The 15,756-nt window shown below is 45.6% G+C and overlaps 3 protein-coding genes across 5 annotated transcripts; all 3 read right to left on the minus strand.

Moving 5' to 3' along the window:
• Window position 1: 1 nt before the first annotated feature.
• On the minus strand, window positions 2–6,124 carry TMPRSS12 (transmembrane serine protease 12). The gene is made up of 5 exons (XM_075525321.1): window positions 5,993–6,124; window positions 5,331–5,659; window positions 3,568–3,839; window positions 2,628–2,770; window positions 2–914 (listed from the first exon to the last, which is right to left on the minus strand). Exons 1-5 carry the CDS (start codon window positions 6,122–6,124, stop codon window positions 678–680), a joined length of 1,113 nt encoding a protein of 370 aa, XP_075381436.1. The 3' UTR covers window positions 2–677.
• Window positions 6,125–6,312: 188 nt separating this feature from the next.
• On the minus strand, window positions 6,313–8,883 carry LOC142421132 (thiol S-methyltransferase TMT1A-like). The gene is made up of 2 exons (XM_075525637.1): window positions 8,134–8,883; window positions 6,313–7,171 (listed from the first exon to the last, which is right to left on the minus strand). The coding sequence occupies exons 1-2, from the start codon at window positions 8,635–8,637 to the stop codon at window positions 6,935–6,937; spliced, it is 741 nt and encodes a 246-aa protein (XP_075381752.1). The 5' UTR covers window positions 8,638–8,883; the 3' UTR covers window positions 6,313–6,934.
• Window positions 8,884–9,144: 261 nt separating this feature from the next.
• LOC142421133 (thiol S-methyltransferase TMT1A-like) lies at window positions 9,145–13,742 on the minus strand. Of its 3 annotated transcripts, none has more exons than XM_075525639.1 (3): window positions 12,837–13,524; window positions 10,892–11,112; window positions 9,145–9,296 (listed from the first exon to the last, which is right to left on the minus strand). In XM_075525639.1, the coding sequence occupies exons 1-3, from the start codon at window positions 13,329–13,331 to the stop codon at window positions 9,284–9,286; spliced, it is 729 nt and encodes a 242-aa protein (XP_075381754.1). In that variant the 5' UTR covers window positions 13,332–13,524; the 3' UTR covers window positions 9,145–9,283. The 3 variants fall into 3 exon arrangements, 2 of the variants coding, with proteins under 2 accessions (XP_075381754.1, XP_075381753.1); XM_075525638.1 differs by lacking the exon at window positions 9,145–9,296 and adding an exon at window positions 9,405–9,762; XR_012778843.1 differs by lacking the exon at window positions 9,145–9,296 and adding an exon at window positions 12,276–12,642 and having other exon boundaries at window positions 10,981–11,112; window positions 12,837–13,742.
• Window positions 13,743–15,756: the final 2,014 nt, after the last annotated feature.

The following is a 15,756-nucleotide window of genomic DNA, read 5'->3' on the forward strand; positions in this document are numbered from 1 at the left end:
TTCCTTATTTATTTTTAATTAACATAGTACTGCAGCGATTCTGACCGAACGTGCGGACGTTGTGTGGTACCAGGTCTTTCACAGTGGCCGACAATAAATATGTAGTCTATGAAACAGCACCCAGAGATCTTTTATCGGATGTGTCCTTTCAGCAGTCAGAGCACTAAGTCATCTGTGCATAAATTTTAGTCATCACTCCAGATAATTAGTGGAGAATACCTTTTCTCTTTCTGCAGGTTTTTTTTCCTTGTTAGCTTTCAGTAAGCTGAGCCGCTGTTAACTAAAGCCACTTGTGCTCTGCTGGTGTGCACCCAGCAGAGGGAGTTTCTCTGCCATCTGCAAAATCCTGGTAGGGTTGCTAAGTGGTCCGTAAGCTTCTGCTAGCTGGGAAAGCCTAGAAATAGGGTGGGAAGACAGTATTTGCGGGTGGTAACGTTTCTATACTCAGTTTTGTTATTAGGGTCAAGGTTGTTATTGTTTCCTCCGCTGTCGGTGGAGATATCAATGGCAGAAAACAAAAAAGAGAACGCAATTGCAAACATGACTTCTAAAACATAAGTGTATGTCCTTTGGCTCTTAGATTTAGTCTGAAACAGGAGTTAGCTCTCTTTTCAACGTTCTAACAGGCAGACCAAACTGCCACGATGGTGACGCAATGGTTTGTCCCTTTAGAAAGTCTACGCGAGTACTATACGTATCACAGTCAGGCCGATGGTAAGTGTAATGCTCCCGGGACTCACGGCCTTGTTACTCAAGAGAAGTTCGGATTTTATCCATCTTCTGTATTGAGATAAGCGGACGTAGATCCCAGGAAATTTTGGCCGCCCACAGCCTACTCCAAAACTAGCAATCCCTATCAGGTAGTATTTGTTGGTACTAGGGTGATAGCACGCTAAGGGTCCACCGCTGTCTCCCTATAAAGAAACAACACAAAAAACTAGCAACGTGTATTCCCTTCCAGGAGTCAGTGTAGAGTTCAGTCAGCAATGCATCCACTTTTATTTTTTAACCTTTTTTAATCAGCTAACCAGCCAGTAATCCATGGATAGGAGTACACAGATTAAGAGAAGATTCGGTGATGCTGGGTGGTACTGCCGTGAGGTGAATACCGTGCCTGCCTTAGTTTCAGGGTCTTTGACTGAACTTCTGTTGTTTTTCTTTCTGCACCTTTTCTCAGGTGCAGACGAGCTCAGGCTCGTCTCCCTAAACTTTCTCACTCATTAATTAATAGCAGAATATATTGTCCACACAGTGTATAAGTACCGAGAAACACGGTAATGACTACACAACCCAGAATCTTTGCCATGTCACCTACTTGAAGGAAAACTGCTGAGGGAAGTAGGAAGTATATCAGACAAAGTACTTATTCATAATGGTTTTTAATTATAAATGTCTCCGTATCACGGCTGGTGCCCCAGCGTTTGCACACTAGTGCTTTTGGCCCGAGAACTGTCTTCGGAGAAAGATGCTGATTGCTCAGCGTTTAAATAAAAATCTTGCCCTGTCACTGAGCCGTATCGCTTTCCAGTGCTGCTGCTCTCTTTCAAAGGCAGAAAAACAGGCCAGGTGCTCGTGTGCTTCACGCACGCTACATATGTACAGTGATACATACGTATCCTTACGTGTGTGCTTCACACGCTGCATATGTACAGTGATACATACGTATCCTTACGTGTGTGCTTCACACGCTGCATATGTACAGTGATACATACGTATCCTTACGTGTGTGCTTCACACATGCTACGTATATAGTGATGCATGTGCGTGTCCATACGTGTGTGCTTCACACTATATATGTAGTGATACGTGTATGTATCCAAATGTGTGTGCTTCACACACGCTACGTACGTACAGTGATGCATGTGTGTGTGTCCATATGTGTGTGCTTCACACACTACATATGTAGTGATACGTGTGTGTATCCAAATGTGTGCTTCACATGCTACGTGTCCAGTCATATGTGTGTGTGTCCATATGTGTGTGCTTCACACACACTACATACGTAGTGATGCATGTGTGTGTCCAGATGTGTGTGCTTCACACACTACATACATACAGTGATGCACGTGTGTGTGTCCATACGTGTGCTTCACACACTACATATGTACAGTGTATACATATATGTGTGTCCATACATGTGTGCTTTACACACGCTACATAAGTACAGTGATAAGCGTGTGTCCATACGTGTGCTTCACACATGCTACATATGTACAGTGATAAGTGTGTGTGTCCATACGTGTGCTTCACACACGCCACATGTGTGCAGTGATACATGTGTGTGTGTCCATACGTGTGTTTGTGTGATGTTGTATCCTTCACTGACATCTTTGTGGCGAGTGTTGTATAAATACAAAATGCAAACATGTTTGGGTCTTTCCCCTTTCACTTATTCGTGTCGTCCTGTGAGTATCACGGAATTCTTTGTGCATGTTTTTGAGATGGGTTTTTTCTCTGGAATCACCGTCTCGCCTCTCTCTCTATTTATGGTGCTGCTTCTGCAGTTTGACGTGTTTTCTGTTTAGTATTTGTGCCATTTTAATTAATTATGCTGGTCACCATGATGCCTCGAGACTCTGGCTCGGTGCTTTCCATACCGGCAGGCCAGGCACCATGTTCCTTCTTACCTGACAGGTGTCAGTGCCGCCTGACTGGGAGCCAGCACAAATCATGTTGTTGTTAACCAGCCCTCCGTACGCATCAGAACTGTTACAGACGCTAGAAGGAATGATTTCCACTTGTGCTTCTTTTAACACAGCCGAAGTTCTACCTTTAATAGAAGACAGCATAGAGAAAGGTAACATATTCATGCTGTTGGGTGCAGCGATTCTTACTGTGCTCTTTTTTCCCTGTTTAGCCAGCTTAAGCATGTTTCTGTGTGTGTTTAGACATGTATGTAATGTAGATTGTGCCTACTTCTAATGGATTTAAACTGAAGCGGGTTAAGGATTTGCAGACTTGGATTTGATGTAGTTTTTGCAATTCGTATTCTGAAGAAACATCGATGATAACAGTCCTGCTCGCTAGCCTTGCTTAAAATGTCAGGGGTGACTTAGCACAAGCTTATACGATCCCCAGCTGTCCCTGGAACTTCCACGCAAGAAGGATGCACGCCACCAACCGACATCGTATCGCGTTTGTGCTCATTGTGATTAGAGAGAGAATTTGAGGGAGTGCAGCCATTTGTAAAATACATGGGGATCCCTAAGTTCACAATGCACGGCGTCAGAATTGTTTTCCAATAAAAAAAGCTATTTCTAGCAGACAACGTTGAGGAGCTGTACCCTGAATCTGCAAGTCAGGCTAGTTTATTTTCCTTTTTTCGTGTTATATTTGGAAGAAAGGCTAGAAAATTCATGCCTTTGGTTACATCTGTGTAGATCTAATCTGCTTTCAATGGAAAAAAATACTGAAAGCAGATACTCAGTTGCAGAAGGATTCAATGGCACTGTGCGATGAGACTATAACCTGAACAAATTCAGTTCTCTCTCAGTGAGCTTGAGGGACTGGAACCCAGTATTAGTTACGTAGCTTGTAGCTTGATCAGCGACGCAAGCAAATTTTTACCTTTTTCTGCTGTACGTCCCCAGCCACTAATAAAGCATTCTGTTTCGTTGTCAGCCTGTAGGTAAAGGTGTGCAGGAGGTAAGCAGATAGGCTGAATATAGTCGCTGTAGCGTACTGCGGAATCCAGTTCAAATAATGCAATATCGTTTTCAAACGTTTCTCTCTTGAATTCTGGGTGCACAGTGATTCTTCTAATATTTCTTTTTGCTGCGTGTTCGCCATGTTTCCAAAGGTTATGCACGCCTAAAACAGCTCTCCAGGAATATGGGTCCCTAAGAGAGAATTCATGGATTTTTTTACAATTATGTTAAATACGTTTCTTGATGGTGGTGTTTTACTGTTGGCTTATGCACCTTTAGGAACATACATTGAAAATTCTGTGGTAAGTATTTTCTGGAACATATTTGGCTAATTACCATTTTGTCTGTTTTGAACACTCGCTTTGCCTGATGCTGGTTATGGCTGTTGAGGCAAATTCAGACTAATGAGTTAAGCTGATACTCAGCTTTTGCTTCCCACCCCATCTCAGCAGAGGCCACCTGGGAGATAGGCTTTTGAAAAAGATTAAAAACATGGATTTATTTTGCAGAAAGGAAGTAGTCTTATACCCACAACGCTTATGAAGACTGTACCTAGATTTGGGAAATCCATTAACTAGAAGTTACAAATAATTAATATCAACTTAAGATTAAATTGAGAAATAGGGCCGGAGTCATTCAGAGCTAATTGCTAGTCAAGTATGTTGAAAAAAATCTTCCCTGATATTAAGTGAGAATTGAATTTGGCCTGTGATGAGCAAAGGGCAGGCTGTAAAATTCAGATTAACCTCCAAAATTCTCCAGAGTGTAAGATAAAAAATAAGTTATTTGCAATATAACGCCCCTCGAAATTAATGTTTGTAAAAGTGCATTTAAAGAAACAAGGAGCTGACCTAACCAAGTCCTGATAATGATGAAATTCCAAAGTTCAGAGATTTTTACAGTTCAGTTTCCCTCAGGTCACGGTTATGTCAACACAGGTGATACGGCTAGTGTGCAGACTTTGAAACTCTGTTAAAGACTACAGAAAAGCCAACAGTGATCAGATGGCTGAAATGCAGCAGAACTGCTGTAAGTACACTTAAAAGGCCTGTTCTAAGGAGTGTTTTTACCATTTTGTCAAAAAAAAAGTAGTTACGTGCCAAATTGTTGGTTCTGTTAAACAGAAAAAATGGAAATAGTGTTAAAACTAATGAATTGTAATGTTTCTAATCTAAATATTGCAACATTTTCTTTTTGCAGTGAGCTTTACTACGTCAGAAAAATCTATTAATCAGAAAAATTAGAGCCCCACGAAAAAAAAAGCTCCCAACCTAACAAAAATGTCACCTAGATTAGAAACAAACGACCCTTTATTAAAAATAACAAAGGTTGTTCTGGGCCAAGCCAGAAGTGCGTATCCAAGACTTCTTGATGCTGACTTCTAAAGATGTAACTTTGCATCCTGTGCTGGGCTAGCGGCCGTCACCACACACGACCGTTACAGCAAAGGTGACAAAGGGGACAGAGTTTGGTCCTTAGTGCCACGGCCAGTCCCTCCTACAGGCCATATCAGTAAACAGGAGCTGCGTAGTCTGGGTCTGCACATTGGTTCTGCACTATGAGAGCTCGGTCCGTGTATGTCCCATGGATTTGCCTTTTGGTCAGATACACCCAGCGATGCTTTGCTGATCTACTATGCTCTCCTCATACTTAATAAAAAGAGGTATTAGCATGAATACGTACTTCCTTCCTGTGACGCAGTGGCCAGCGGTAAGTACTGAATTCTCATTAACTAAAACTCCACCACAAACGTGTATAAATTGTACACCAGCTTGGTGAATCTGGAGGCTGACTGACCATGGCCACGCTCCAATTTGAGTGTAGTGTCCGCCTACGATGCGGGATCCCGAGATGCTGTCTAAGAGCGGCCGTTGCCCGCACTCTGCAAAACAGAACAGTTGGTTATCTTGTTCAAAGTGGAAAACAGAGGGTTTGGTGCACCCACAGCATTTTGGGGGTTGGTTTGTTTCGTTTTCTTTTTTGGTTTTGTTGGTTTTTTTTTTTTTTTTAATCTACAGTGTTACTTGCTGCAGGATTTTTGACGTTTGCAGCTGGAGCCTGGCTTCTGGAGATCCCAGGGCTGTTTTCTTAAGTTGTATTGTTATCCCACAGTATGAAATGGGCATATTTCATCTGGTTACATTCCTTGTGTCCGGACTTATTGTGTACATTGAGGGTAAGCGGGTTCCAGTCGCCAGTACTTTATGAATTCACCCGATTTAGGTATTGTGAAGTTTTTTCGTGTGTCTCTGGGGAGCAACGGGACGCCACAGGCCCGTCCCCCTTCCCCCCTCCCCGCCTGCCCTCTCAGGCCCTTCAACTGCCCGCCACGGCCCTTCCCACACCCGCTGCTCCGGTACAGCCACGGTACCCTCAGGGGAAGCCTGCGGGGCCGCCGTCCCGGGCAGGGTGCCCGCCAGGAGCGGCGGCAGCAGCAGCAGCAGCAGGGCGGCGGCGGCGGGCCGCCCCCGCTGCATCCTCCGTCGAGGGGGACAAAATGGCGGCCGGAGCCGGCGCGCGGGGGCGCCGCCAACGGCCGCTGAGGCGGCGGCGCCTCCGGACCGAGCCGCGGCAGCTCTCAGAGAAACTTCCTGAGCGCGTAACGTTAAACACCAATCTTTTAATGCTCTAGTGACGAACCGTGTTAGAACCGATTACCGCGCAGGGGCGGGCAGGCAGCCAAGTGACCGAGAGGCTTTGGTAAGTGTTATGTGGGGAGGCAGGGTGTGGTGCCTGCCCTTCCCCCCCGTCTTTTCTAAATAAATAACTGGCGGCTGAGCAGAAGTTGGGTGTTAAGGGCTTGCATCTGACGGCTTGTCCTGGGAGGCTGGAACGTGAACAGCTGTGACAGAGCATGGGGAGCGGGGAGCAGGTCGAGCCCAGCGCCCGCATACAACGGCTCACTGAGCCCCGGCTGCTTCCCAGCGTGGGGAACATCTGAAGGAATCCCTTCCCAGAGTTAATCAGGCGTGGGCAGAAGTTCCCTTGAGTTACTACATTTTTTTTTTCTGCCTGCTGGGCTGTTTTGCATTCTCCTGCAGCCTCCTCCTGGGATCCTCCATGGGCTGGGCTCTGGTGAGGCACGGTCAGCAGCACGAGGGCTGGAAAGATGTTCAGGAAACTGACCCTCACTTCTCATTGATGCTTGAATCAGAAGCTTAATTAAAGTCCTTCACCGTGTTACCTAGATTCAGACGTCTGGATTAGCCTATGCCGTGGTGTCTGCGTTGATTCTGTCAAGGAATTTCTGTAGGGGCAGGGGAGAAGGCCTGGCAGGGCGGCATGAGTTACTTCACGGCGTACCCGATGATGTGGGGCTGAATGGGCGTCCAGGGCAGCGCTACGCTTATGTGTTGTAATTTCAGCTCCGAGAAGTTGGCCTCTTCGAGATTCTTCCATATCTCTCTCGTTAGGCAGCATCCATCAAAGACGAGTTTCCAAGTCGGATAGCAGATCTGCTGCCAAAAATACTTCCAGCTGGAATGATCAGCAGCCACGTGCTCTAAGAAATAGAAAGCGCCTCCCTGGGAAAAAACAAAGTCGTCTTACAGAGCCGCAGCAGGCACTGGGGTTACACCGAACTTCTCCCTCCATCCCACCTCCTCTCAAATACAGACCTGTGCATGTGCTGTTTGCTCGCTCATCAGTATTCTCCCACCCCTTCCCTGCCCGCTTTTTGCTTTTGTGGTGTCAGTTGGAATTAATGCAAGCAGGAAACTTGGCAGAGATTCAAAATGCCTATTCAAAAAGCGTGAAGGATGTACTTACTTGATCCCTCTTTTATTATAGCAATAGTTTGTTGTCTTTTTGTTTTAATTACAGTTGCTAGCATGTCATTTTTTTCGAAGGAAACTAAGAGAAATGTATAAAACCTACTCAAACGCATCAGGTTTTGACAATGCAGAGGATTGTCTTGAAAATACCATTTTAAAGGCTGAAAGTCTATTGCAAAAATACCCTGACAAACCAGGTTTTTTTGATCTTTAGCTTGATTAGTGTACTACAGGGAATTAAGGCATTTAATTAGACTGTTTTAGTCATACAGGTAGATCAGCCCCACTTCTAAGAGGCTAAAGCAGTTTATTTAAAATGCAGACTTTCAGTCTTGATCAGAGAGCTTCCCACCCAAAGAAAATATGGGGTGTGTGGGGAGAGACAACACCACAGAAGCCAGTTCTGCTTTAAATGATATACCGTAATTACTTACAAAATTACTGGCAGCTCTAGTTACCAGACTATGTTACTTTTAGGGTTTTACTTTTAAGAATAGGACAGACTGACCAGTATGTTGCTACTGCTTTGCACCATTTAGCAGTGCAGAGTGGTTGTAAATCTGATTTAACTAGGGAAATAAACAGAGTCTGGTTTGTAAGCTCAAAAACAACTTTTTTTTTCTTTTTTTTTCCTTTTTTTTCTTTTCTTTTGGTGCAGTGCCTCTGGAACAGATGATAAAGGTAATAACCAAACTTTTTAGTCAGATACTCACTGGTCTGAGCACTCGCAGTACCTCCTTCAGGGTGCCGTTCACACTGTGCACAGAGCAGAGGACCAAGGTGCAGATGACAGCATCCACAGAACCGCTGGGCACCTGGTGCAGGTCTTCTCCTGCAGCTACTAGGAAACGCTCGTAGTGGACGTGCTGGTTCTTGTTCATGCTTCTCAAAAGGCCTTGCTGGAAGTGGGGGTTTATGTCAGTGCATGTGACTTTGCAGCCTGGTGGGTAGAACTGGAAGTTGGCACCGCAGCCGGTCCCAATCTCCAGCAGCTTCAGCTCTCCTGAGGGGCTCGTGAAGTCAGGTAGATTACGAAATAGCTCCTGTTTCTGCTTCTTTGTTTTCTTCTCGTGAATTGCAGAAAACTTCTCCAAGAAGAAAGGAAAAAATATCTTCCTACAGAAAGGCTTCCATATGCCCAGGAACGATAGCAGGTAGATGGGCATGGCAAGCAGCGCAAGGCAGGCACGGAAGAGGAGGACGCTGGCCTCTGTCATTTCCAGCGTCGGGCAGAGGATCCGTACTGAGCAAAACTAGTTCTTCTGTGTATTAGAGCCCTTGAAATTCAGACCGAGCTGCATTCATGTACTTGCCGTGTTCCTCTTGAAGTATATTCAGCTCCTTGGATTGATCTAGTAGACTTTTCTCTAAAGCTGATTTTAAAGTCCGGTCACAGGCAGGGAAGGGAAAAACAGGACTGCATACCAAACAGTTATCCTAGCGTCCCAGCTCTGGTGAAGGAGGAGCTGCCAGTCTGTTGCGTAACCAGGATAAACTGGGCAGTACAACTTTGTGTGTAACCCCTGGTCAAAATGTCATAAGATGCCCTAATTTGGTGTTCAGCAGTTTCAGGTTACAGTTCATATCTCTTAAAGCAACCGTGTGTTGTCTTTGGTGAGCTAAAGGAAATTAATCTGAACTCAGACTCGCTGTAGGCATTTTGTTAGAAGTTTGATTAACATTTCATTTAAAACACATTTGTTTAAGAGTTCATTTACCACGCTGTTGTAAGTAGGTGGATGAGCGCTTGCTCTGTGCTCTCTCTGCAGCAGCAGTTTTCAGTCTTTCCACTTTGTGGACGCCTAAAATACTTTGGTATGCACATATGGGCTCCTGTGCAGTGAACGAGCTTGCTTTTCTTAGTTATCTTTCAGACCTTTGATGAGAATCATGGAACAGAGATAAAACTATTAATTCAGTACTCACTGCATACAGTATATGGCTTGGTTTTATTAACTTTATAAGCTTGAGTCAACAATGAACGATCCATTCTATGCTAAATGCATTCTGTAAAACTTTTTCAACTTTGCAGTTGCCGGTGCTTTTCCAAAGGACTCGGTAGCAACGTAGGTTAGCCACTAGCATTTAATTGCCCTGCTCCAGGTGAGCCTAGTACAGGGAAAGAAGGACTTCAGGCCCCTAATAAAGGCAGTTTTCTTGTGAAATGCGTTGGAGAATTTTGTTTGTCTGTGAGTGGTGGGTAGTCCCGCTGTCCCGTGAGCTGCCTCCTCCCTCTACTGGTAATAAAGCAAATATAAAATCCAGCATACGGCGACATTGTTATTAGACTGCTTTATTAACGAACTCTGTTGTCATACCTTCATACCTCCACCTTGTGGCAACTATATTAGAGAAACAAATTTGAACGACAGGAATTACTTTCTGTGTAGACTAGTTGCATGTGTACAGAGCACAAAATAGAGACATTAATGCATTATTTTCTTATAATCTGTGCCAGGTTTTAATTCCTTACTGCTAGACTGCAGGATATCATAGAAAAGGTTAAACAGTGGCCAAGAGAGCAGCACCTTCCTTTGGTGTCCTAGGGGAGTTAAACTGGAAAACATTTCTAATGAAACTCCTGGCTTTTAAAAGAGACCTCTTTAACGTGTGATCTAGACTGGAGGGAGAGTGGAAAATGAAGAGTTTAAGCATAGGTAAAACATCTTAGTAGAGCATGACAAAAGGGCTCTAAGGACATGACTGATCTAGTAGCAGCATTTTACAGTGGAGATGAGATTTCTGCCATCTGATTTCACAAATGCCCATTTTCCCCCAGGGTAAAGGGGAGTTCTGTTTTTTGCTTTGTAGGTGGCTGTTTCAAGTTAAATCAGTGCTGGCAGCATTAGCATCTAATGGCCAGTGAGAACTACGGCTCGTGAGCTGGTGTTGTAACGAGCACTTCCCTGAATAAACAGAAGTCCTGTCAGGGAGGACTGTACTGGCACGGGCAAACAAACGCCTGCTCGTAAATATATTTCATAATGGGAAGACGGAAATGAAAATGCTCTTACTGATGCCATATCTATTATGCATGTGTCCTGTATCGGAAACGTTAGAGGTTGGGCATTATTCTCTGCCCTTCGAAAAACGTTAGCCCTCTGTACTTGCTTGCATGTTTCTTCTGTTCCCTTTCTTCCCTCTTCCCCTTCTCAAGTGTCTAAGATGCTGACTCCTCCTTTATTTTGTATTTTGTGCTGTCTAGACTTCTTTCCAGTTTGCCTGGTCCCTGTGCAGCAGCTCTACTTCAGAGCTCTATCCAGAAAGCCTCTCTAACAAATGGAAGAATGTGATTCCCAGTTTGAAGGTGCTGTGGCTGCCCAGGAGGTTTTCCATACTTTTATTCTGGGGAGCCAGCTGCTGTATGTGGGCTGACCATACGGGTGAAAACCCGTCTACAAAGCATGAAAGGAGTACTGAAGGCAGGTCCTGTGTCCCGCAGTGCTCATGGTCATTTATTTTACTGCATACCCAATGATATGAGGACTAGTAGGAATCCAGTAAGGTGTGACATGAATGCGCCTCAAATTCAGTTCTGAGAAATTCGTCTTCTCCAGCTCCTTCTGTGTCTCTCTGCTCAAGGAACACCCGTCTCCAAAATACTTCCAGACTGGGTCACAGACCCTTTGCCAGAAGTAGGTCCAACTGGAATGATCTGCAGCCACATGCTCCAAGAAGTAGAAAGCTCCACCCTGGAAAACAGTGCCATCAAAAAAAATTTAAAAGGACTTGGAGCTGTTCACCTCTGTATGCAGCATTTAATCTTTAATCTGTTCACCTCTGTATGCAGCATTTTATCTTACGTTATCTGATAAAAGGCAGGTAAACACGCTGCCTTTTATCATCACCTCTCTGAAGGCCAGCCTCCTTTCCTAGATGTTACGCATGCTAGAGGCATGTTTGGTTTGACCTGTGAAGTCTCTAAAAGTGCCTCCCATTCAGTTTTCGTTGAAGCTGGTGGTTATTACTGGAGGACTACATGTTTACTGGTAGGTGCAATTTAGGATTGTGCAAGAGGCAGTACGGTCTGATGGCAGGAACTGCTGCCGGCGGGTTTTTGTCTCTGCCTCGGATGATCTTGGACAAACCACTTTAGCTTCCTTGTGTTTCAGTTTTTCTCATCTGAGAAATGTGAATAAACAATTTGCATACCCTACATACCAGCGGGGAAGAGAGTTTATTTCTTAATGTTTATAAAACATGTGAGAGAGCTTTAGCAAGCAGAAATCTAGCGTCCCAGCTACAGTCAGTATACGTAGTGCAAAATAGTTTTGTCATTGTCAGTCTTGTGAACCCTATCAACCTTTAATTGTGTCTTTGACCACATCTGTTCAATGTCTTTCTGTGTTTATTAATAACAGATAAAAAGCAAATCTGGTGTTGTAAGCAAACCTTTCCTGTAAAACTTGCTCAGTGGAGCCAAACAGAGAAGTCACGGGTTCAGAGCTGATGTTCCCTTCCTTTTCTTCGTGGAGGGTGTTGGGTATGATCTTACTTCCTCTCCCCTAGTTTTGCTTTGTAAGAGTGCACAAGATTGTCTCGAGGAATTAATTAGGTTTTCAGCCACATGCAGGGCTGAAGTCTCACTCACCCATGGAGGCTCTGGCCAGTTACATAGATTTAGCTCACCTCCATGGATAGGATTTGTGTTAAGATTAATTTAAACTCTTCCCCAGTTATTCTAACTGGAGAAAAAAGTATTGGGAGAGAGATAGGTGAATGTGGCATTTTACAAGTGTCACCTTAGATTATAATGAAAATACCTGCTCAGGTGGACAAGTTTTAAAGATAAGAGAGAGAATCACTAGAGAATATACATGGCAACTATGAACTGAAACTGGTATTAATGATTTACCCATGTTACAATGCACATCCCTTCCTGCTTCCCTCCCCTTAGTCCACCATCGTACTGCAGTAATCCTGCTTATCCAGTACTGCGCTGCTCCTCCTCGCTCCCAGCACCTCCTGGGTCGTTTGGGGGCTTTTGTTTGCTTGGTTTTTCTTCTTTGCTGTTTCTTTCTGAAACACCTTTAGCCTTTGGATTTTTTGCAGGTTGCCCAGCTGCAAGTGCAGGAGCCAGGCTGCCCGGATTGAGTAGCTGTGTCTCTCCCTTGCCCGGGCAATCGGCACCGCCATGCAGGTACTGCAGACCTTGTGCGTGCATGGCAGCACACCGGTTGCTGAGGAGGGAGAGGGGAAGCAGGCTGAGCTGGTTCTTTTACCTGCAGGTGAAGCAGGGCAAAAAAAAATTACTTCTGAGTGGATAAGTGGGTATGATGGTTGACTTTAAACTCTTTCGTGGCCCAGTGCAGGTGATTGCATTTATCCTAAATGTAGGTCAGTACACACACGATAAGCTTGGCTTATCGTGACACAAATCAGCATCCCCGATCTCCCTCGTGCTGCCCCAGCTTACCAGCCTGAGCACTCGCAAAACCTCCATCAGGACTTTCTCAGTGCTGGTCACGGAGCAGAGCACTAAGGTGCACACCACCACGTCCACGGTGCCGTCCAGTATTTGGTGCAGATCCTCGCCAGAAGCAACCACCACATGTTCAAGCTTAAGGTGCCGGTTCTCCGAGAGGCTCTTGAGGAGGAACTTTCTGAAATTGGGGTTAGGGTCGGTGCACGTCAGCCGGCAGCCTGGGGGGTAGAACTGGAAATTGGTGCCAGTGCCCGTGCCGATTTCCAGCAAGATGAGCTGGCCCGAGGGGCCTGCAAATTTTCTTAAGTTGCTGAACAGCTCTTGTTTCTGCTTGTAGACCTTATGGTTGTACATGGGCGCCACCTTGGCCATGACATATGGAAAGACTTTCTTATAGAAGGAGTCCCATAAGCCCAGGCAGGCAAGTCCGTGGACGGGCAGGAGGAGGAGCTGAACGCAGCGCCGGAGGAAGGAGGCGAGCAGCATCCCCGCAGCGGTGGCCGGTGTCGGGCTGCCGGCACGCCCGGCCCCCTCCGCAGCCGTGGCTGCTGCCAGGGCCCGCTGAACCGGATGTGTCTGTCCGTCTGTCCCGGCTGGTTGGCCGGCCGCCAAGCGCCCTCTTAAAGGGGCAGCGCTGCGGTTGTGCGGAACTGCTGGGAACACCTGAGCGGGGAGGGAGGGGGGGCAGCCCTGCCGAGCAGCCTGGCCGCGGGCAGCGAGGCTCTACCGGCTTGTTAATGCAGAAGTTGTTTTGAATTTGTTGCCTGTACGGAAACGTTGAACTGGGTTGAACCTGGAGGCTCGGATCCTGCCTGCTTTGAGCCTGTTCTCTGGGAGAAACAGCCGATCCGAACCCCACGAGTGTTTTGCGTGGCAGTTTTGGGACTGCTGTATCATCACACCTCTGAGCGGCTGTGCCACGGCGTGCGGTGCGCGCTCGCCGTACCTCTCGCCTCTCCCAGCAACTGGCAGGTTTAGCTACTGGCTCATCTTATAGGCGATACAGAGCTTGCTTAAGAACATCGTACACTTGTGTAACGAGAGGATTGCACCCACGATATAGAAGAAGGCTTTTCAGTCTCTCTGGCTATCCACAGGTAACAACCCGTTTAAATTCCATAGTCACGCCAGCTACTAAACTTTGTTTTAGCCTCAGCTGGCTTGCACCGTGTCTGTTCCAGCAAAGATGCGCGGGACCTGGTTATTCCTACTGTATATATGCCCTGTAGGCTTTGCAGAGGCGTGTGTATGGCACATCCCTGTCCACAAAGCCTAGGAACTGCCGAGGCGCTTCAGAGGTCACTACACCGAAGGTGAAGGGAGAAGTGAGGGCTGTAATGATGAAATAAGGAAAAGGCAGTATCCTTATCAAGCCTTTTTTTTTTTTTTTTGGTACTGAGCAGCTGTGTGCTCCTTAAAGAGACAGCGCAGTGCCAGGTAGTTCTTGTTCAGATTGAGAATTACAGAATTATTAGTTCTGTGGCCTAAGCTCTGGGTAGTTTTGTTCTCTTTTAACCCAAAGAGGGGGTTTGTGGTTTTTATTAGCTTTACTGTTCTGATTACAGGCAAGCAAAACCATTAGCTGGAGTTGTAATATTTATCTGCTTTACGAGGCAGCATTATTTTGGAAATACTTTCAGACTCTGAGTGTACTCATTTTCTGAGGATTCCCTTTCGACCTGGAGTGGGATAATGAACTGGATAGTCCAGACGGTGCTCAGAAGGGTGGATGGGGCAGTCTGCGAAGGCTTAACTCTGGATAGGGATGATGCTGAACTTCATGCCTCTAATCTGGGGTAGAGTCTCTCCCAGGCTGTGCCAGGATCGCTTCGGTCAATTAGGAACTTTTTATTTGTTTTGTTATCACTGTTCAACCTCTGAGGGCATTGACCTATATATTTCTTTAAGCGCCTTGCTTAAAGATATCTTATACAAACTGTAATAACACCCTTGGGGCCCCAGAATGTCCTTGAAGTATTTCTGGTGCGTGGCCCGCCCCAAAGGGACCCGTGTGCCCACCGTTCCCAGCAGCTCTGTGGGTGCCCTAGTTGGGAGCTGGGGTGTGCTCCTGCATTTCCAGCCCAGGGTCGGCTTGCCTTGCCGCCCGCCTGCTCCCTTCGGCCAGTGCCGGCAGCTTCGCCTGGGCGCAGCACGGTGTGCTTCAAGCTGCTGGCACCATTAGCTATGTAGAGAAGGTATTTTTTCTCATGTTACATGACTTAACTTTCATGTTTGGACACCTAAACACTCTATATTTGGGAGATACTATCCTGTTTCTCAGCAGTTTGTTATTGGTGGAATTTTTCCTATATTTCAGTGTTTTATTTCTACTTATTTCACATCTGCTGGAAATTTAAGCCTTAGTGAGAACTGAGCTGCAGAAAGTCCAGTTTGGACTGAAAATTTCTCAGTATCCGTAGCTTTCTGTATCAGCTTGTTTAATGTCTGTGTAACTGCTTTTGATTAGTTATGGCTTGAGATATCTACATTTTTTAGGTTGCATCTGCCCTTGTGTTACAGTAGGGTAGTCCCATAAAAGTCAGCGATGTAAAGTGAGGGCAGATTTAGTTCCTGTGTCATTTCTAAAGCAAGATAAATGAGTTCTCCAGCCCAGTGCCGTGTCCTGCTAGCTTGTCTGCTCAGCACACAACTCCTCTGCTCAGAGGACAAAGATTTAAAATTCTGTGAGGAGGACATTTCTGCAAGGTGGATTTTTTTTTTTTCCCTAAAACAGCAACCTAATACAGTGTTTCAGGTTGTTCTTTCAGCAACACAGGCATAGTCTTATGGAGAACAAGAACTACGTAACAATAAAAATTGATCCTAAAATGGAAATCATAAATTATAGGCCTAACATTACAGGCGTAAATTCTATGTATGAAGGAAGAGGAGTTGCCTCTCTTAACTGAAG

This window comes from Mycteria americana, chromosome 26, assembly GCF_035582795.1.
Source record: "Mycteria americana isolate JAX WOST 10 ecotype Jacksonville Zoo and Gardens chromosome 26, USCA_MyAme_1.0, whole genome shotgun sequence".
Classification (NCBI taxonomy): domain Eukaryota; kingdom Metazoa; phylum Chordata; class Aves; order Ciconiiformes; family Ciconiidae; genus Mycteria; species Mycteria americana.

Excerpts from the sequence above, each read along its gene's own strand:
- LOC142421133 (XM_075525638.1), bottom strand. The coding sequence starts at position 13,331 with ATGCTGCTCGCCTCCTTCCTCCGGCGCTGCGTTCAGCTCCTCCTCCTG. Across the intron at positions 11,113-12,836 it reads TTTTGCGAGTGCTCAGGCTG|GGTGGAGCTTTCTACTTCTT; the intron begins GTAAGCTGGGGC and ends ACTGTTTTCCAG. Across the intron at positions 9,763-10,891 it reads ACTAGTCCTCATATCATTGG|TTGCCACAAGGTGGAGGTAT; the intron begins GTATGCAGTAAA and ends TCTCTAATATAG.
- TMPRSS12 (XM_075525321.1), bottom strand. The coding sequence starts at position 6,124 with ATGCAGCGGGGGCGGCCCGCCGCCGCCGCCCTGCTGCTGCTGCTGCTG. Across the intron at positions 5,660-5,992 it reads TGGCTGTACCGGAGCAGCGG|ATTAAAAAAAAAAAAAAAAC; the intron begins GTGTGGGAAGGG and ends GTAACACTGTAG. Across the intron at positions 915-2,627 it reads GCGGCACTGACACCTGTCAG|GGAGACAGCGGTGGACCCTT; the intron begins GTAAGAAGGAAC and ends GTTTCTTTATAG.
- LOC142421132 (XM_075525637.1), bottom strand. The coding sequence starts at position 8,637 with ATGACAGAGGCCAGCGTCCTCCTCTTCCGTGCCTGCCTTGCGCTGCTT. Across the intron at positions 7,172-8,133 it reads TACTGCGAGTGCTCAGACCA|GGAGGCGCTTTCTATTTCTT; the intron begins GTGAGTATCTGA and ends GTTTTTTCCCAG.